The 16,931-nt window shown below is 43.9% G+C and overlaps 2 protein-coding genes across 2 annotated transcripts in view; both read left to right on the top strand.

Annotated features, from left to right (window-relative positions):
* The first annotated feature begins 1,024 nt into the window (after positions 1–1,024).
* The window catches only part of lactb (lactamase, beta), a 49,719-nt gene continuing 33,812 nt past the window's right edge, over positions 1,025–16,931 (top strand). Inside the window, exon 1 of the mRNA XM_073024813.1 lies at positions 1,025–1,512. Within this exon, the coding sequence (XP_072880914.1) occupies positions 1,174–1,512 (339 nt within the window). The 5' untranslated portion in view covers positions 1,025–1,173. The remainder of the gene's footprint in view (positions 1,513–16,931) is intronic.
* Positions 11,801–14,225, top strand: LOC140714085 (desmin-like). Its single transcript, XM_073024812.1, has one exon. The coding sequence runs from the start codon at positions 12,657–12,659 to the stop codon at positions 13,710–13,712; it is 1,056 nt and encodes a 351-aa protein (XP_072880913.1). The 5' UTR covers positions 11,801–12,656; the 3' UTR covers positions 13,713–14,225.

The raw sequence follows: 16,931 nt of genomic DNA, 5'->3' as shown, positions 1-16,931 counted from the left end.
CGTCAGTGAGACTGGGCAACTTGTGTGGTACACCTGCACTCCATCCACCACGGCCCTTTTGGAGATCCCAGTTGCCAGACATTTTAATTCTGTTCTCCATTCTCACACCCACTAGCTACGACCTCCTCCTCCTCTGCCAGGGTGATGCTGAACCAAACTAAAGGAACAGCACTTCATATTCCGTCTGGGCAGTCTACACCTCAATGACATGAACACTTCAATTTCCAGCTTTCAATAAATGGTTCCCTGTCCCTTTTCTTTCCACCCCATGATGTAATCATTTCCTCCTACAAATACCCCATCTCCTTGTTTCTTACCCATTTCCCACACACTCCATCTGGCGATCACCTATACACTTCTCTCCTATCTTCACACCTCCTTTCCCCCAATTTGCACCTCCCTGTCTCTCAGCTCTTACCTGACCAACGTATTTCTCTTACATTTCCTCATTCCCTACCTCACCCCCTACCCTCACTCTCTACTTCCCGTATCACCCAACTCCCTACACTTCCCTTTCAAAGTTAAAGGAATATTTATGATCAAATGATATATACTGAATGCCACCGTACACTACCGAGATTTGTTTTCCAGCATACATTCACAGTAGAACAGAGAAACACAACAGAATCCACAAAATCTACACAAAAATATTGACAAACAAATAATGTGCAAAAGAAAGCAAACTGTGCAAATAAATGAATGCACAAATAGACAAACAAACAAGCAATAAATAAATAATACTGAGAACATGAGTTGCAAGAGTCCCTGAAAGTGAATCTGCAGGTTATGGAATCAGTACAGTGTTGAAGTCATCTGAACTCTTTCAGGATGACTACTCCCCCTCTTCTCCCCCCTCCTTTCCCCCCTCCCCTCCTCCCTCTCCCTTCCCCTCCCCTCCTCCCTCCCTCTCCCCTCCCTTCTCCCTCCTCCTCCCCCTCCCCCTCTCCCCTCTCCCTCCTCCTCCCTCCCCTTCCCCTCCCCCTCTCCCTCCTCCTCCCTCCGCCTCCCCTTCCCCCTCCCCCCCTCCTTGCTCCTTCCTCTTTGCCCCTCTTTCGACTCATCTCTCTCTCCACCACCCACCCCTTCCTACCCATCGCAGCCGTATTTGCATCCCTCCTCCCCCTTTCTTTTGCCATTAGGGCCCAGGCCTCCTCCCTCCCGCTCTGCCGGGGAATGTCCAGCTATTCGAGCCATCTCTGGCGAACCCTGGACCGGTGTGGCGCCTCCAGTGTGGTTGCCTGGCGCCCGCACCGGCTCTCGCTGCTGAAGCTACACCGGCAGAGCAGCTACTGGTCTCGGCCCAAGTGGGCCGCGGGCTCGGGCCCGGCCCGCTGCCGGAGCCTGGCCCTGGTTGCGGGGGTAGGGCTCGGGATCGGGCTCGGCATCGCTTTCACTCGCGATCTGGCCCTGCAATCGGAATGCCTGTCCGAGGAGGAAGAGCAGCGGGGACCGTCGGCCGGGAGCCTGGAGGCGGCCCGGGAGGTGGGCCGGGACTTGCTGCAGAGGATCAAGGTGAGCTCGCCGGTCCTTGCATTCCCCAAACCAGAGAAATCTGCAGATGCTGGAAGTCCCAGCAACACACACACAATGCTGGAGGGACTCAGCAGACCAGGCAGCATCTACGGAAAAGAAGTACAGTCGACGTACAGGACCGAAACCCTTCGGCAGGACTGAGCATTTTGTGTGTGTTCCTTCCACTCCCGACAGCTTTCACCCTGTGCTTACCCTCAAACCACCCCTATTACCCCAGCTCGCTCCAGCAACCCTCTCCATCAACCCTACCCCACCCCAGGTTCACCCTAACCCCCTGTGGAGATTCACCCCTCCCCCCCCCCAGCCTAGGGTTACCCTCAAAATTCCCTCAGCCCTCCCATTTCCCCTCCACTCCTCACCCTCCACCCATCTCACCCCACCCTCCACAACCCCTCTATGTCCTTTCTCTCTCCCTCCATGTCCCCTCACTCTCATCCTGTCCAAACCTCACCCCATCTCCTACTGTCCCAACCCTCTCCTCCCCAAATCAATAGACAATAGGTGCAGGAGTAGGCCCTTCGGCCCTTCGAGCCAGCACCACCATTCAATGTGATCATGGCTGATCATCCACAATCAGTACCCCGTTCCTGCCTTCTCCCCATATCCCTTGACTCCGCTATCCTTAAGAGCTCTGTCTAACTCTTTCTTGAAAGCATCCAGAGAATTGGCCTCCACTGCCTTCTGAGGCAAAGCATTCCATAGATCCACAACTCTCTGGGTGAAAAAGTTTTTCCTGAACTCTGTTCTAAATGGCCTACCCCTTATTCTTAAATCCCCAAATCATTCTCAACCCAAATGAAAATCGATCTCAGGTGATGCGGACAATTGAAATTAAAGCATGAAATGTTGCATCTGAGCGGTCTGTGACTGAGAAAGTATAATTTCTGTCCACACATTTGGTCAGAATTGGAACAGCAAGAAAACAGATTAATTTTTAAGTTGTACTGGTTGTGAGGCAGGATTGGATAGCACAAAAGAAACATCTGTGTTTGGATTTAACCTGGAAAGAAGGTCGCCTGGCTGATCGGTGACTGGCAACAGTTCATAAGGACATTGGAATAGGGATCGGAAAATAGGAGTTCGAAACCACAGAGGAACATGAGAGTTGTAAAATGCAGAAAGTGTTTCTGGGGAGAGTCAATGTCACAGACTTGATCCAATCATGAATTATACAACACAATGTCAACACATTTACAGAGACAGGTGTGTAAAAAGGGCCCAAAGGATCATTGGGGATCCAAGTCACCCCAATCACAAACTGTTCCAGCTGCTACAATCCGGGAAGCGGTTCCACAGCAGGACCAATAGACTCCAGAACAGCTTCTTCCACCAGGCCATCAGACTGATTAGTTCACGCTGATACAATTGTATTCTATACTATATTGGCTGTCCTGTTGTACATACTATTTATTACAAATTACTATAAATTGCACATTGCACATTCAGACGGAGACAACGTAAATATATTTACTCCTCATGTATGTGAAGGATGTAAAAAATGTCAATTCAGTTCCTTCTTCCTGAACTTCTACCATCATTAACAAAGCCCTTATTAACATATTACTTATTTTCTACATTTGTGCTTTCACCCCAGGGACAGATCAAGGATGGAGTTCACTTGTTCTCACCTTCACCTTGTTAACTTTCCCCATCATCAGCCACATACAGCAAAATTCCAGCACAGATACAACTTCTGCTCTACTTTCAGTACTTAAAAGGGATAGTTCCCTCCGCAATTCCCTGATTCATTGTTCTGTTTCAACCAACTGCTCCCCTTATTGCATACAACTGCAGAAGCTGCAGCACCTGTACCCCATTCCCACTATCCAGAGACCTAAACAGTTTTTCCAGGCAAAGCACTAATTCACTTGCATTTCTTCCAAACCAGTGTTCTTGCTGCATTTGGTTTTAACAACGTGATCTCCCCTGTGCTAGAAAAAGTTAAAAAAACACATTGCAAACCACTTCTTAAGGGTCTCAGCCCAAAACATTGACTGTACACTTTTCCATAGATGCTGCCAGGCCTGCTGAGTTCCTCCAGCATTTTGTGTGTGTTGCTTAGAGCACTGCAGTAGTAACCTGGAGCTTCCAGGGAGCCTGATCACAAAGAAACAGGATCAAAAGAAGCCACAGAAAGTTGTAAAATTAGTCAGCTCTATCTTGGCTACTAGCCTCCATAGTATCCAAGACATCTTCAAGGTTGGTGCCTCAGAATGGAGGCATCCATCATTAAAGACCCCCATAACCCAGGACATGTCCTCTTCATACAGTTATTGTCAGGAAGGAAATACAGAAGCCTGAAGGCACACACTCAGTGATTCAGGAACAGCTTCTTCCCCTCTGCCATCAGATTTCTGAATCAACATTGAACCCATGAACACTACCTCAGTATTTGTTTTCCACTCTTTCTGCATTACTTACTTCATTTATTTTTTATATGTATGTACTGTGATAAACAGTTTTTATTACTATTTTTGCAATGTTCTGCTGCTACTGAACAACAAATTTCATGATTCTGATTCTTATTCTGACCATTCCAAAATCTATTTGAGATTATGCGTAGGATAAAGGGGATGCAGTGGATGTTGTTTATTTGGACATTCAGAAGACCTTGGACAAGGTGCCACACATGAGGCTGCTTACCAAGATAAGAGCCTATGAAACTACAGGAAAAGTTACTAACGTGTTTAGAGCGTTGGCTGATTGGTAGGAGGCAGTGAGTGGGAATAAAAGGATCCTTTTCTGGTTGGCTGCCAGTGACTACCACTTCTTTTTATGCTTATATCAATGATTTAGATGATGGAATAGATGGCTTTGTTGCCAAGTTTGTAGATGATAGAAAGATTGGTGGAGGGGCAGGTACTGGTAAGTAAATACGTAGGTAGGCTGCAGAAGGCTTGGACAGATTAGGCAAATGGGCAAGAGAGTGGAAGTGAAGTACAATGTTGAAAAATGCATAGTCATGCACTTTGGTAGTAGAAATAAATGTGCAGACTATTTTCTAAACGGGGAGAAAATGCAAACCTCTGAAATGCAAAGGGACTTGGGAGTCTTTGCGTAGAACACCCTAAAGGAAAGCTTGCAGGTTGAGTTGGAGGTGAGGAAAGCAAATACAATGTTAGCATTCATTTTAAGAGGTCTAGGATACAAATGCAGGGAACTGAGGCTTTATAAAGCACTGAAGTGGCCTCACCTTGAATATTGTGAACAGTTTTGGTCTCCTCATCTAAGAAAAGATGTGATGGCATTGGAGAGGATTCAGAGGAGGTTCACAAGGATGATTCCAGGAATGAAAGGGTTATCATACGAGGAACATTTGATGGCTCCGGGTCTGTACTCGCTGGAATCTAGAAGGATGGGGTGGGGGGCTGATCTCATTGAAACCTTTCAAATGTTTAAAGGCCCAGACAGAGTAGATGTGGAAAGGATGTTTCCCACGGTGGGGGAGTCTAGGACAAGAGGGCACAGCCTCAGGATAGAGGGGTGTCCATTTAAAATGGATGCAGAGAAACTTCTTTAGCCAGGGAGTGGTGAATTTGTGGAATTTATTAGCACAGGCAGCTGTGGAGGCCAGGACAGTGGTTGTATTTAAGTCAGAGTTTCATAGGTTCTTGATTGGACACGGCATCAAAAGGTTACGTGGAGAAGGCCAGGGAGTGGGGCTGAGGAGGAGAAAAAAGGATCAGCTATGATTGAATGATGGAGCAGACTCAATGGGTCAAATGGCTAATTCTGCTATGTGTTATGGTCTTATTTATTCTTGAAACTTCATTAATAATGCTTTCACAATGTCATTAGCTACATCTTTCAGAACTGTAGGGTGTTATCCATCTGGTCCAGGTAACTTGTCTACCTTCAGACCTTCCAGCTTCCCAAGCACCTGCTCCTTATTAATAGAAGATTCCTTCAAAACTACAGCTGTCAAAGTCCTACTTAAAAAGCCAAACCTTGATAGTGAGGTACTAGCTAACTATGAATCTTCCCTTCCTGGGCAAGGTTCTTGAGAAAGTAATTTTCAACCAATTTCACAACTTTCTGAATGAGAACAATATTCTAGAGAGTTTCAGTTTGGTTTTAGAGCACACTGCAGCATGGATGTGGCACTTAATGAATTTGTCAGTGGATTTAGGCTCAGCACTGATGCCAGAAGAGTCTCAGTTATAATTTTTCTAGCTTTAAGTTGACACAATTGACCACAATATTCTCTTAGATCAACTTGAGAACTGGGTTGGCATTTCTGGTGGTACCCTTAATTAGCTTCATTCATATACCGTAGGAATTTTTCTCATCTTTCTTGGAGACCAGTTTTCTAAGAGATACAACATACATTATTGTGAGGCTCAGGGATGCTGCCTTGGTCCCCTACTCTTCTTCTTATCCCTGCTCCCCTTAGGAGACACCATTAGGGAGTACAAACAATTTTCAGCTATGCAGATGACACACAATTGTATATTGTGATGCTCTACAATAGGTACATTTACTGTCAGAGAAATGTATGCAGTGTACATCCTGAGATTCTGTTTCTTCGCAGAATCCATGAAAACAGAGTGTGCCAAAGAATGAACGACAGTTAAAATGTTAGAATCCCAAAGCCCCCCCCCAACTCCCCCACCTGCACACACGCAGCCCCATTGTTATGGGATAAACTTACAAATGGATGAGTAATAATTTCCTAAAACTAAAGGAAAATAAAACTGAAATACTCCTGGTTGGTCCCAAAAACAAAAAAAAACTTTTTGATAAACTTGGGAACTTGGTTTTCCTTGTAAAATACAAAGTAACAAGCCTGGGTGTTATGCTTGATTCAGATTTGAATTTTAAATCCCACATTTACATTCTGCATAAGATCATGAACCTAGCCCAGCACATCACACAAACCAATCTTCCATCCTTGGACTCACTTTACACCACACGCTGTCAGAGCAGTGTTGCCAGGATAATCAAGGATGAGTCCCACCCAGCCAACACACTTTTTGTCCCACTTCCCTCCGGGAGAAGTTTCAGGAGCATGAAGATACGTACAGCCAGATTTGGGAACAGCTTCTTTCCAACTGTGATAAGACTGCTGAACAGATCCTGACCGGGATCTGGGCCGTACCTTCCAAATATCTGGACCTGACTTGCACTACCTTACTTTCCCTTTTCTATTTTCTAATTATGATTTATAATTTAAATTTTTATTATATTTACTTTGATTTGTACTTCAGGGAGCGCGAAGCGCAGAAACAAATATCACTGTGATGATTGTACGCTCTAGTATCAATTGTTTGGTGATAAAGTATTTATATTTGTACATAAAGAGCGTAACCAGAGCAGCATTTCTACACTTAAGAAATATTGCAAAGGTACATTTGTTTTTGTCACAATGATGCTGAAAAACTAATTCACATCCTTTATATTGAATAGATAACTGCTACGCACTTTTTACTGTAATTCCAAAGCAATCTATTGACAAACTTCAACTCAATTAGAATGCTGCTGCGAGACTTTTAACCAAGACCAAACTGAGGGGATATATCACTCCAATACTACCTACTCTGAATTGCCTTCCTGTATCTTTTAGAATTGATTTTAAAGTTCTCTTATTTGTTTTTAAAGCTCTTAGCGGTCTTGGAGTATGTCACAGAATTGTTCTTGTTTTTATAATCCTGCTTGAGCTCTCAGATCTTCTTCTGCTGGTTTCTTAAATTTAAACAATCTCCCTCAAAAGGTAATTGGGAGGTCAGCTTTTTTGAACGACCTTTAGGTACTCAGTATCTAAAACTATAAGAGATACAGACTCTGTTGACACTTTTAAACACCAGCTCAAAACCTATTTATTTCACCTTGCTTTTTGTTTTTTATTCTCACGTTTATTTTTATTTTAATTTTATTTTCATATTTGTACTTGTATCCCATTGTAAAGCATTTGAATTACATCATCTGTATGAAAAGCGCACCATGAATAAAGTTGTCATTATTATTATTTATTTATTAGCAACTACACTCACTTTTGTCCCAGACACTCTCAAATTTCTGACATAGTGATAGGGTCTTCCACAGTGACGACTCACATAAAGACATTAAATACTAATTAAATTTGTCCATCATTTCTTTGTCCCCCATTTCCACCTCTCCAGGGTCTTCTCCCAGTGATTAAGGATAGTCAGCATGGCTTTGTGTACGTAAGGTCATGTCTAATCAATCTTATAGTTTTTTGAGGAAGTTACCAGGAAAGTGGATGAAGGTAAGGCGGTGGATGTTGTCCACATGGACTTTAGCAAGGCGTTTGATGAGGTTTCGCATGGGAGGCTGGTCAGGAAGGTTTGGTGGTTTGGCATTCAAGATGAGGTGGTAAACTGGATTAGACATCAGCTTTGTGGGAGAAGCCAGAGAGTGGTTGTAGAGGGTTGCCTCTCTGGCTGGAGGCCTGTGACTGGTGGAGTGCCACAGGGGTCGTTTGTTGTTTGTCATCATGTGGACTGGAAATGAGGAAGGCTATCATGGCTTACAGAGGGATCTGCATCAGCTGGATAAATGGGCTGCAAACCAGCAGATGGAATTTAATGCAGACAAATGCAAGGTTTTGCACTTCAGTGGGACCAATGGGTTAGGTCTTACACTGTGAATGGTCAGGCACTGAGGAGTGTGGCAGAACAAAGGGATCTGGGAGTACAGGTCCATAATTCCTTGAAAGTGATATCACAGGTCGATAGGGGCTTAAAGAAAGCTTTTGGCACATTAGCTTTCATAATAATAAGTACTTTATTGATCCTAAGTGGGAAATCCTTTCATTACAGCAGCAACATTTAAAAACACACTTAGCAGTGTGCAGACTTAACTAATAATACAGAATAATAACACTGGACAATGAATTTTTTTCAAAAGTGTTGCTTCCTCAGAATTTTTTTTTTGTTTATGACAGACTGCTTGAAGATGAACACAAATATAATTTCAGACTACTTGTATCATGTAGGAATTTGGAGAAACAACAAATTAACTTCTATTGAATATAATGTGTTTAAATGCATAATGGTGCTGATGCTTTGCAACAGTTCGACTAAGTTAAAAATATTTTGTTAATGATTTTCATTTGTACTCAGTGTCTGAGGCTTCTCGCTTAAGTGTCCAACAATAATTCGCCAGCATTGATGGATTCCAGTTGCCCTGGTATCTTTTCTCCATGACCACAATGTCCTGGTGAAACCTTTCACCATGCTCGTCACTAACAGCACCAAAATTTGCAGGGAAGAAGTCTAAATGGGAATGCAGAAAATGAATCTTTAGTGACATGTTGCATTTCATGGTTTTATATGCTTGAAGCATGCTTTCAACCAGCTGCATGTAGCTTGGTGCGCTATAGATGCTGAGGAAAATTTCAACAACTTCCTTGAATGCCTTCCATGTGATTTTCTCCGGTCCCACTAGAAATTCTTCAGATTGCCTGTCATTGATGACCTGTTTGATTTGTGGACCAACAAAAACGCTTTCCTTAATCTCGGTATCAGTTATTCTGGGAAGCATCTGTCTCAAATATCAAAATCCTTCATAGAAATTTTTGTGCCTGGTGATAGCAAATTCCATCCTAACAGTCCTGAACCCAATAATTATTACTAAAACCTGTCCTGCCATGCAGCAGCCACGCCGCCTAAGCATGCCCAAGCTTGCCTGGACAAGATAGGAAACATTTTAATTGACTTGAATTATGAATTGAAATAATAAACATGGTGATAGGGAAATTTCATGGTGATTTTCATGATCAGTAGCCCAAAATTCATAAGATACACCTAAAGGTATTCAGGAAGCAAAATGTTTGTTGTCCAGTGTAATATACATAATAATAATTCACCAATGTGTAATAATAATGTTTGAAATAATAAGAGACTTTTTCACTATGATGACTCAGTTGGGGGGTGGGGGGGGGGGGGTAACGGTGTCGGCCGAGACTAGTGGAGTGAGAATGCCGATGCGGACCCCTCCATGATTCGCGGTTAGGTGGAGGGTTGATTTGTGTGTAAGGAGTGGCCGCTACTAATGTTGGAGCCACTTGGTAGCACAGAGCCTCTTTTAGGCAGGAGCACAGGACGATCAGGTCTGAGGACCCCATCACGAATTCTGCCAATGTCACTACACATGTGTCCAACAGAAGGTGCACTTACAGCAAGCGTTTTAATGGCTGGACATGTGGATGTGTACAACTCTACTGTTCATGACTGCTGCATCTCTTCAGGGTTTTAAAAAAGAAAAAAAAAATTAATATGTGTGAAGTAGTTCATATTGGTAGGTCAAATATGATGGCAGAATATAGTATTAATGGTAAGACTCTTGGCAGTGTGGAGAATCAGAGGGATCTTTGGGTCTGAGTCCATAGGACACTCAAAAACAGCTGCGCAGGTTGACTCTGTGGTTAAGAAGGCATACGGTGTATTGACCTTCATCAATCGTGGAATTGAACTTAGGAGCCGAGAGGTAATGTTGCAGCTATATAGGACCCTGGTCAGACCCCACTTGGAGTACTGTGCTCAGTTTTGGTCACCTCGCTACAGGAAGGATGTGGAAGCCATAGAAAGAGTGCAGAGGAGATTTACAAGGATGTTGCCTGGATTGGGGAGCATGCCTTATGAGAATAGATTGAGTGAACTCTGCCTTTTCTCATTGGAGCAATGGAGGATGAGAGGTGACCTGATAGAGGTGTATAAGATGATGAGAGGCATTGATCATGTGGATAGTCAGAGGCTTTTACCCAGGGCTGAAATGGTTGCCACAAGAGGACACAGGCTTAAGGTGCTGGGGAGTAGGTACAGAGGAGATGTCAGGGGTAAGTGTTTTACTCAAGAGAGTGGTGAGTGTGTGGAATGGGCTGCCGGCAACGGTGGTGAAGGTGGATACAATAGGGTCTTTTAAGAGACTTTTAGATAGGTACATGGAGCTTAGTGAAATAGAGGGCTATAGGTAAGCCTAGTAATTTAGGTAGTAGTATAGGTAGGGACAACTTTGTGGGCCAAAGGGCCTGTATTGTGCTGTTGGTTTTTTATCTTTCTATGTTCTATGTTTCACACAGAGATGAATTGTTGTATATACTTGTTGCATTTGGTCAGACAGATTTTCTGTAACGATCCTTGTGACAGCGGAGCTGAATGAGTCTGTTCGAAAGGGTGTTCAGCTGCTTACTCAGTCGGTCATGGAGAGGTTGTGCCAGACTGTGCCTAATGGATAGCAGTTTGTTTAGTGACCTCCTCTTCTCCACAAGTTTTCCACTCAAGTCTATTGTCTTTGTTGCTTTATGTGCTGGTGATGCAAAAAGTCAGTAATCCAGAAGAAAGTAGATTTATCTGTCCCCATCATTTGCAGCTTCTCGCTCAGAAGGTGTGGCTAGATTGTGTTGAAGGCACTAGAGAATCAAAAAATGTGGTTCTCACAATGCCACCAGCATCATCCAGGTGGGAGTGAGCTCCTGCAACAGGTAGATGATGGCATCATCCACTCCCGCATCAGGTTGGTAGGCAAACTGTAGAGGGTCCAATAAATTGAGGGTAATTTGTCTGTAGTCATTAAGTCCAGATGGAGTTGCCTTCTTGGGTACTGGAACCAAGTACGAAATCTTCGAAAGCACCAGTATCTTCTCCTGACTCAGACTCAGATTGTAAAAGTGCTGCAAAATATCAGACAGCCACTCGCACAGGCCTTCAGTACCCTGGGGCTGATACAGTCTAGCTGTCTCCTATCCTGACCTGCAGTCACAGTCAGGCGGGGAGGGTGATCATCCCCATGGAGGCAGGATATTCCAAGGATGATTCATAAAGCGATGTATTGTGTACAGGAGATGGGATATTGAAGTTGTATAAGATATTGGTGAGGCCTACTTTGGAGTATTGTGTGCAGTTTTGGTCAGGAAAGATGTAAACAAGGTTGAAAGAGTGCAGAGAAAATTTACAAGGATGTTGCTGAGTCTGGTGGACCTGAGCCGTAAGGAAAGATTGAATTGTTTTGGACTGTATTCCTTAGAACGTAAAAAGATTGAGAGATTTGATGGAGGTGTACAAAATTATGAGGGGTATAGATAGGGTAAATGCAAGCAGGCTTTTTCCACTGGGGTTGGGTGTGACTACAACCAGATGTACTGAGTTAAGGGGAAATGAGGGGAAACTTCTTCACTCAGAGGGTAGTGAGTGTGTGAAATAAGCTGCCAGCATAAGTGGTGCATGTGAACTTGATTTCAACATTTAAGAGAAGTTTGTATAGGTACATGGATGGTAAAGGTATTCAGGGCAGGTGCAGGTCAATGGGAGTAGTTTAAATGGTTTCAGCATGGGCTAGATGGGCTGAAGGGCCTGTTTCTGTGCTGTACTCTTTATGACTCCATGAGTGCTTGAACACAGCCTAGTCCACTGACTCAGAGCAATCTCATAATCACTCCTCTGCCTCCTGTGACCACCTTTCAGTTGTCCTAATCTCTAGAGCCCTTCTTTATAGCCTCTGCCTGTCCTTAGGTGGGAGGTGATCAATTGTTCCAAAATGTGGTCTGGGTAAGGAACTGTAGACATTCCTTATCTTAGTATAGCGGTGGTCTAGTTTGTTGGGACCTCTGGTGCTACTGATGATAACTGGGCAGGACTTTCTTTTCAAAGTGTGGAGGAACTCAGCAGGACAGGTATCATCTATAGAGGGGCTAACCAGTTGAAGTTCCAGGCTGAGACCCTTCATCAAGACTGAAGCGTCCACTGTTTCTCTACCTCCACATAAATGTTGCCTGACTGGCTGGGTTCCTCTAGTACTTTGTATGTGTAGCTTAATTACATTCTGTGGCGATCAGAATGGCACACAAATGTGCTCTAATGTTTGAATAACTGTAGCATTGTGTGCCGCAGTCAATCTACTTGTGCTCCACTTCAGGGATCTTTCTATGGATTCTGTGGATCTGTTCTAAGGTGTCTGTGATGAACACTCCACGGGTGATGGAGGGTTGGGACGGAGCTACCGGGTTGTCCGGTCCGGCCATGCGCTAACGGCCCTGACGGCGGTTGGTCAGTGTCGCGTGTTTGAATGCGGAGGGGTTGCCCCGGCAACGCGGGGCTGTCGGTTGGAGGGCGGTTGTCGAGCGAGCGGAGCGCAGACGGCCGGAGAGGCAGGAAGACGGCGGCAGCATGTTCTCGGGCTCCAGGACCTCGTCGCCCAGCTCGGCCACCGCATCCTCGGCGTGCCAGGAGCGGCAGATGGAGGTCGTGGCGAGCGAAACGAGCGGCAAGGAGCTGCAAGACGGCATGCAGGAGGGCAAGGACCAGATCAAGGATCTGAACGAGCGCTTCGCCAAGTACATCAACAACACGGTGCTGAACCTGCAGCGCAAGAACAAGGAGCTGCTGGCCGAGGTGAAGAAGCTGGAGAGGGAGGAGTTCAACGCGGCGGAGAAGGCCTACCAGAAGGAGTACCAGGACTTCCAGGCGCGGGTGGACGAGGCGCAGAACGAGCTGGTGTTGCTGAAGCTGGAGAAGGACAAGCTGAAGGCGCGGCTGGAGAAGGAGTGCCAGCTCAAGCGCGAGTTCGACCGCGACTTCCAAGACCTGAAGAAGAAGTACGAGGACTCGGGCAGCGGCCTGGACAAGCTCCAGTGCCAGTTCAAGCTGCTGGAGGCGCAGCTGGCGCAGCTGAGGCTGGTCCGCGACCAGGAGCGCATCTACTGGCAGCAGAAGCTGGACAACCTGCAGAACGTGGAGCAGGCGGAGTGCACGGCGCTCGACCTGGAGCAGGGGCTGCGCAACATGCGCCAGGAGTACGAGCAGGCCGCCCGGCGCAACAGAGAGGAGCTGGCCCGTTACCGGCACCGGTTCGAGGAGAACAGCGTGCCGCTGCAGAAGGTCAGGAAGGAGACCGAGTGCTTCCGCAACGCCGTTACCGACCTGCGGCTGCGGGACGAGATGCACAAAAACCACCTGCAGGAGAAGGAGCGGGAGATCGGCCGGATCCGGGAGTATAACAAGGCGCTGGAGAAGAAGATCGAGGCGCACACGGCCGACTTCCAGGCCCTGCTGACGGTGAAGAATGCGCTGGAGCAGGAGCTGGCCGGCTACAAAAGTCTGCTCAACCAGGTGGAGAAGAAGTCCAGAGACTACGCCAACCCTGCCTGTCTAAGCGGGTCTCCCGCCACTCTAACCACTTCTCCCGCCAAAGCATCCGAAGACCTCAACAAGATGTGGTGTTAAGTGTACCCATATGTACCCTCAGTTTCCTTTGAGCTTGATACATATTTAAACAACCCTCTAATTAGCTGACCGCTATCGGAGTATTTATTTTGTGGTTTTTATGCGCAACCAGTTTATCTGCTGTTTATCTTTGGAAATACATTGTAAACTCTACACCCTTTATAAAATAGTAAAAATCCATTATAATGTCCCCTTTAAAGATGAACAAAATTTTAGAATGTCAGCTGTCTGGAACATGTCATAGGAACAGATTTGTTATTATTTGAACTAGCCCAGTTATAGTCAAAAATCATGCTGGATGGATGACTGTCTCAGCAAATACAGCATTTCAATACCATTACTGATAATATTTTGGCACTAGTAGTGTTTTTCTGCTATGTAATAGTATAATAAAACTTAGCGTTTTAGGCTTTCATTCAAACAAGTGCAAAGAAAGAGTTGATCCTCAAAAATCTGAAACAGATGTTAATTTTGGTCCCACTATTCTCATTAAACCACATCTTAAACAGTGAAGATTTGTGATTTTCTTTGAAGATTATTATCTTCATTTTGAGCTGGAGATAATTATATTGGTAAAGACCTACACACAGATATTCAGCATATGCATCAAACAGAAACTGATATGTAGAAATAATGTACAATTCTAGTCTATATTTTACTTTGCTTTTATGACAGAGCAAATTTAACTGACATGTGACATTCTCCTGTGACTTAATTAGGAAAGGAGCTTCCAATTTGCCTGTTGTCTTGAATTTATGCAGTTGCAAGAGGGCACCCAATGGAGTTAGCTCTCCTTGGATGTAAACCCTTAATGGTGCCCTTGTATCTAAAACCAGCCATTCCAGAAGTAGGAATTCTACCAAATGAGAATCCTATCTGTAGTCTCAGTAATAACCTTGAAAACAAATGACATACATCTCATTCTTGTAATAGTGAACTGAAGCTGTGTGTATAACTGTGTTATTCACTTACAGGAAATATACTTGGTAGCTGATGTAGTCCTTTTTTTATTAATTAACCAGTTTCTTTTTTCTGCAATGCCATGACTTGGACCTTATATTGGGTGAAAGGATACATAAGACTTAAATATGCACAAAGTCTTTGCATTTTGTAAACCTATCAGCCTAGTTTTTTATCCTGATAATTTACATACTGGATGATTTTGGTCTGTATGTAATTGTACATCAGTTGTACAAGTCATTGGTGAGGCTGCACTTAGAGCATGTTGTTATAGGAAACACATCATTAGACTAAGAAGAGTGTTGCTAAACTTGAGAACTTGCCCACAGGGAGAGGGTGGGGAGTCTAGGACTTTATACCTTGGAATATGGGTCACTATAGAGGTGTATAAACCTATGAGAGGCATAGATAAAAATAATGGACAATGTTTTCCCCCCAGAGAATCTAGAGAGTGAAAGTTTAGGGTGTCAGGGATAGTTTTAAAGCTGACCTTCATGCAGAGTGAGTTATGTATATGGAACCAGCTGAAAGAAAAAGCAATAACAGCATTTAAAAGACATTTGGATATGTACGTGGATAGGAAAGGTTTAGAGGGATATTGGCCAAACATAGGCAAATTGGGTAGGCACCTTTTCCGTTTGAATGAATGGGACTGAAGGGTCTGTTCCTATGTTGTTCTGTGCTCTTTGACTTTGTGATTCTATGTAGTTTACTATTACTAAGTGTACATGATTAGAATGGTGTACCTAAACTTTAATCAACCTGGTATGTTAAAGCAGTTGATGCAAAAGTGTCTGGAGGAGGTGATCTTGTATCTTTCAGCTACAATATAGAATGTGTTTAACAGTGGATGTTGAGAACTATTGACAGAACCTCAAAGTCATAATTGTGAGAAAGGCTCCCCTCGTGTCTACATAGGTATTCTTCTGAATTGTGTATCCTTGCACTAAAGTTTCAGTTAGCACTTGAAACAGAGTGGCGCAGAAGGCTGGCTATAAGGAGTGTGCCATAAAATGGGATTAGCAAAGGACATGATGGCCAACCTATGTTTGGCTATGATAATCAACAGAATTAAGTGGTAAATAAATGAGCTGAGAAGAAAGGTGAGAATTTAAAAAACATTTTGGTGAAAAAAATAAAAGGCTTAATTAAATCAGCCAGCTAACGGAATGCAGAATATTATTAAGATTTGTATCTGGTGTTTGACAAGTATCAGATAGTAACTAATAAACTTGAAAATTTGTTATACAATAGATGGAGAGCACTTGGAATACTATTCTACACTATCCAGCAAATTATTGCTTATGTTTAGAGTGATAGGGTCATAGAGCTTTGCAGCAGTACAGGCCTTTTATTCCAACTAGTCCGTGCCAAATTCGGTGCTCAGTCTTGATTCCCTGTGTTCGGGCCATATCCCTTTTTCTAATAGCATAGAGCACACAGTCTGATGTAGTACAGTTCACATAGCCCTACGGTGTACTTTTTAGTTCCTTGGCACATTCATAATTCTAAGAATGAATTATTTCACCACAGCTCCAGTAAAGGATAATCTGGCCAAGTTTGAAGGGCGAACTGAAGCTGTGATAAGTTCCAACATCATTCAGCTTGCTCTGGCACTTGAATAGCTTCACGTTATTTCACAGGTGCTCCTCATTTTAGCAATAAGGCAACTTGAGATTTGACTTTAAACCAATTTGCAAGAAAAGTCCCGTAAATTGCAGTGAATGGGCTGCCAGATGTAGAAATAAATATTGGTTATATCAGATGGATTATTGCTATTCTGAGACAAAAAAACTATATGTAAATGTTTGTATTCCCTTAGATTAACAGGATTGAGGGCAATCTAACAAAAGGTAAAATGATGAGGGGATTTAATAGATAAAATGATCCTGCTGGTGAGAAAACCCAGAATAGGAATTCAGAATTCTGACGAATTGACCTAGGCCTTTTATAAGAATGTACTGACACAGGTTTACTGGAAATCTGAATTCAGCTCTTCCAAAGAGTTATGGATGCTGAGTCAATTAAAATGTCCAAGACAAGGCCAATAGATTTTAGGCAAATAAATCAGGAAATACAGGATCAATGCCATTAATTTGAATTGAAGTAAAACAAGTTTGAGGATCTGACTAGTGTATTAAAGGAGATTCTTGTGGTCCTGATTTAACATATCAATACTCCGAGGTGCAGTAATCTAGACTGGAATGTCAGCATTGACTGTGCTCATGGCTCTGGTATGGGGCAAACCTGGCTTCATGG

This window comes from Hemitrygon akajei, chromosome 21, assembly GCF_048418815.1.
Source record: "Hemitrygon akajei chromosome 21, sHemAka1.3, whole genome shotgun sequence".
Classification (NCBI taxonomy): domain Eukaryota; kingdom Metazoa; phylum Chordata; class Chondrichthyes; order Myliobatiformes; family Dasyatidae; genus Hemitrygon; species Hemitrygon akajei.
The sequence above is the reverse complement of the archived record's forward strand: the minus strand, read 5'-3'. Positions and strand labels throughout refer to the sequence as shown.

What these genes read in the sequence shown, in the direction of transcription:
- LOC140714085 (XM_073024812.1), top strand. Translation starts at nt 12,657, where the DNA reads ATGTTCTCGGGCTCCAGGACCTCGTCGCCCAGCTCGGCCACCGCATCC.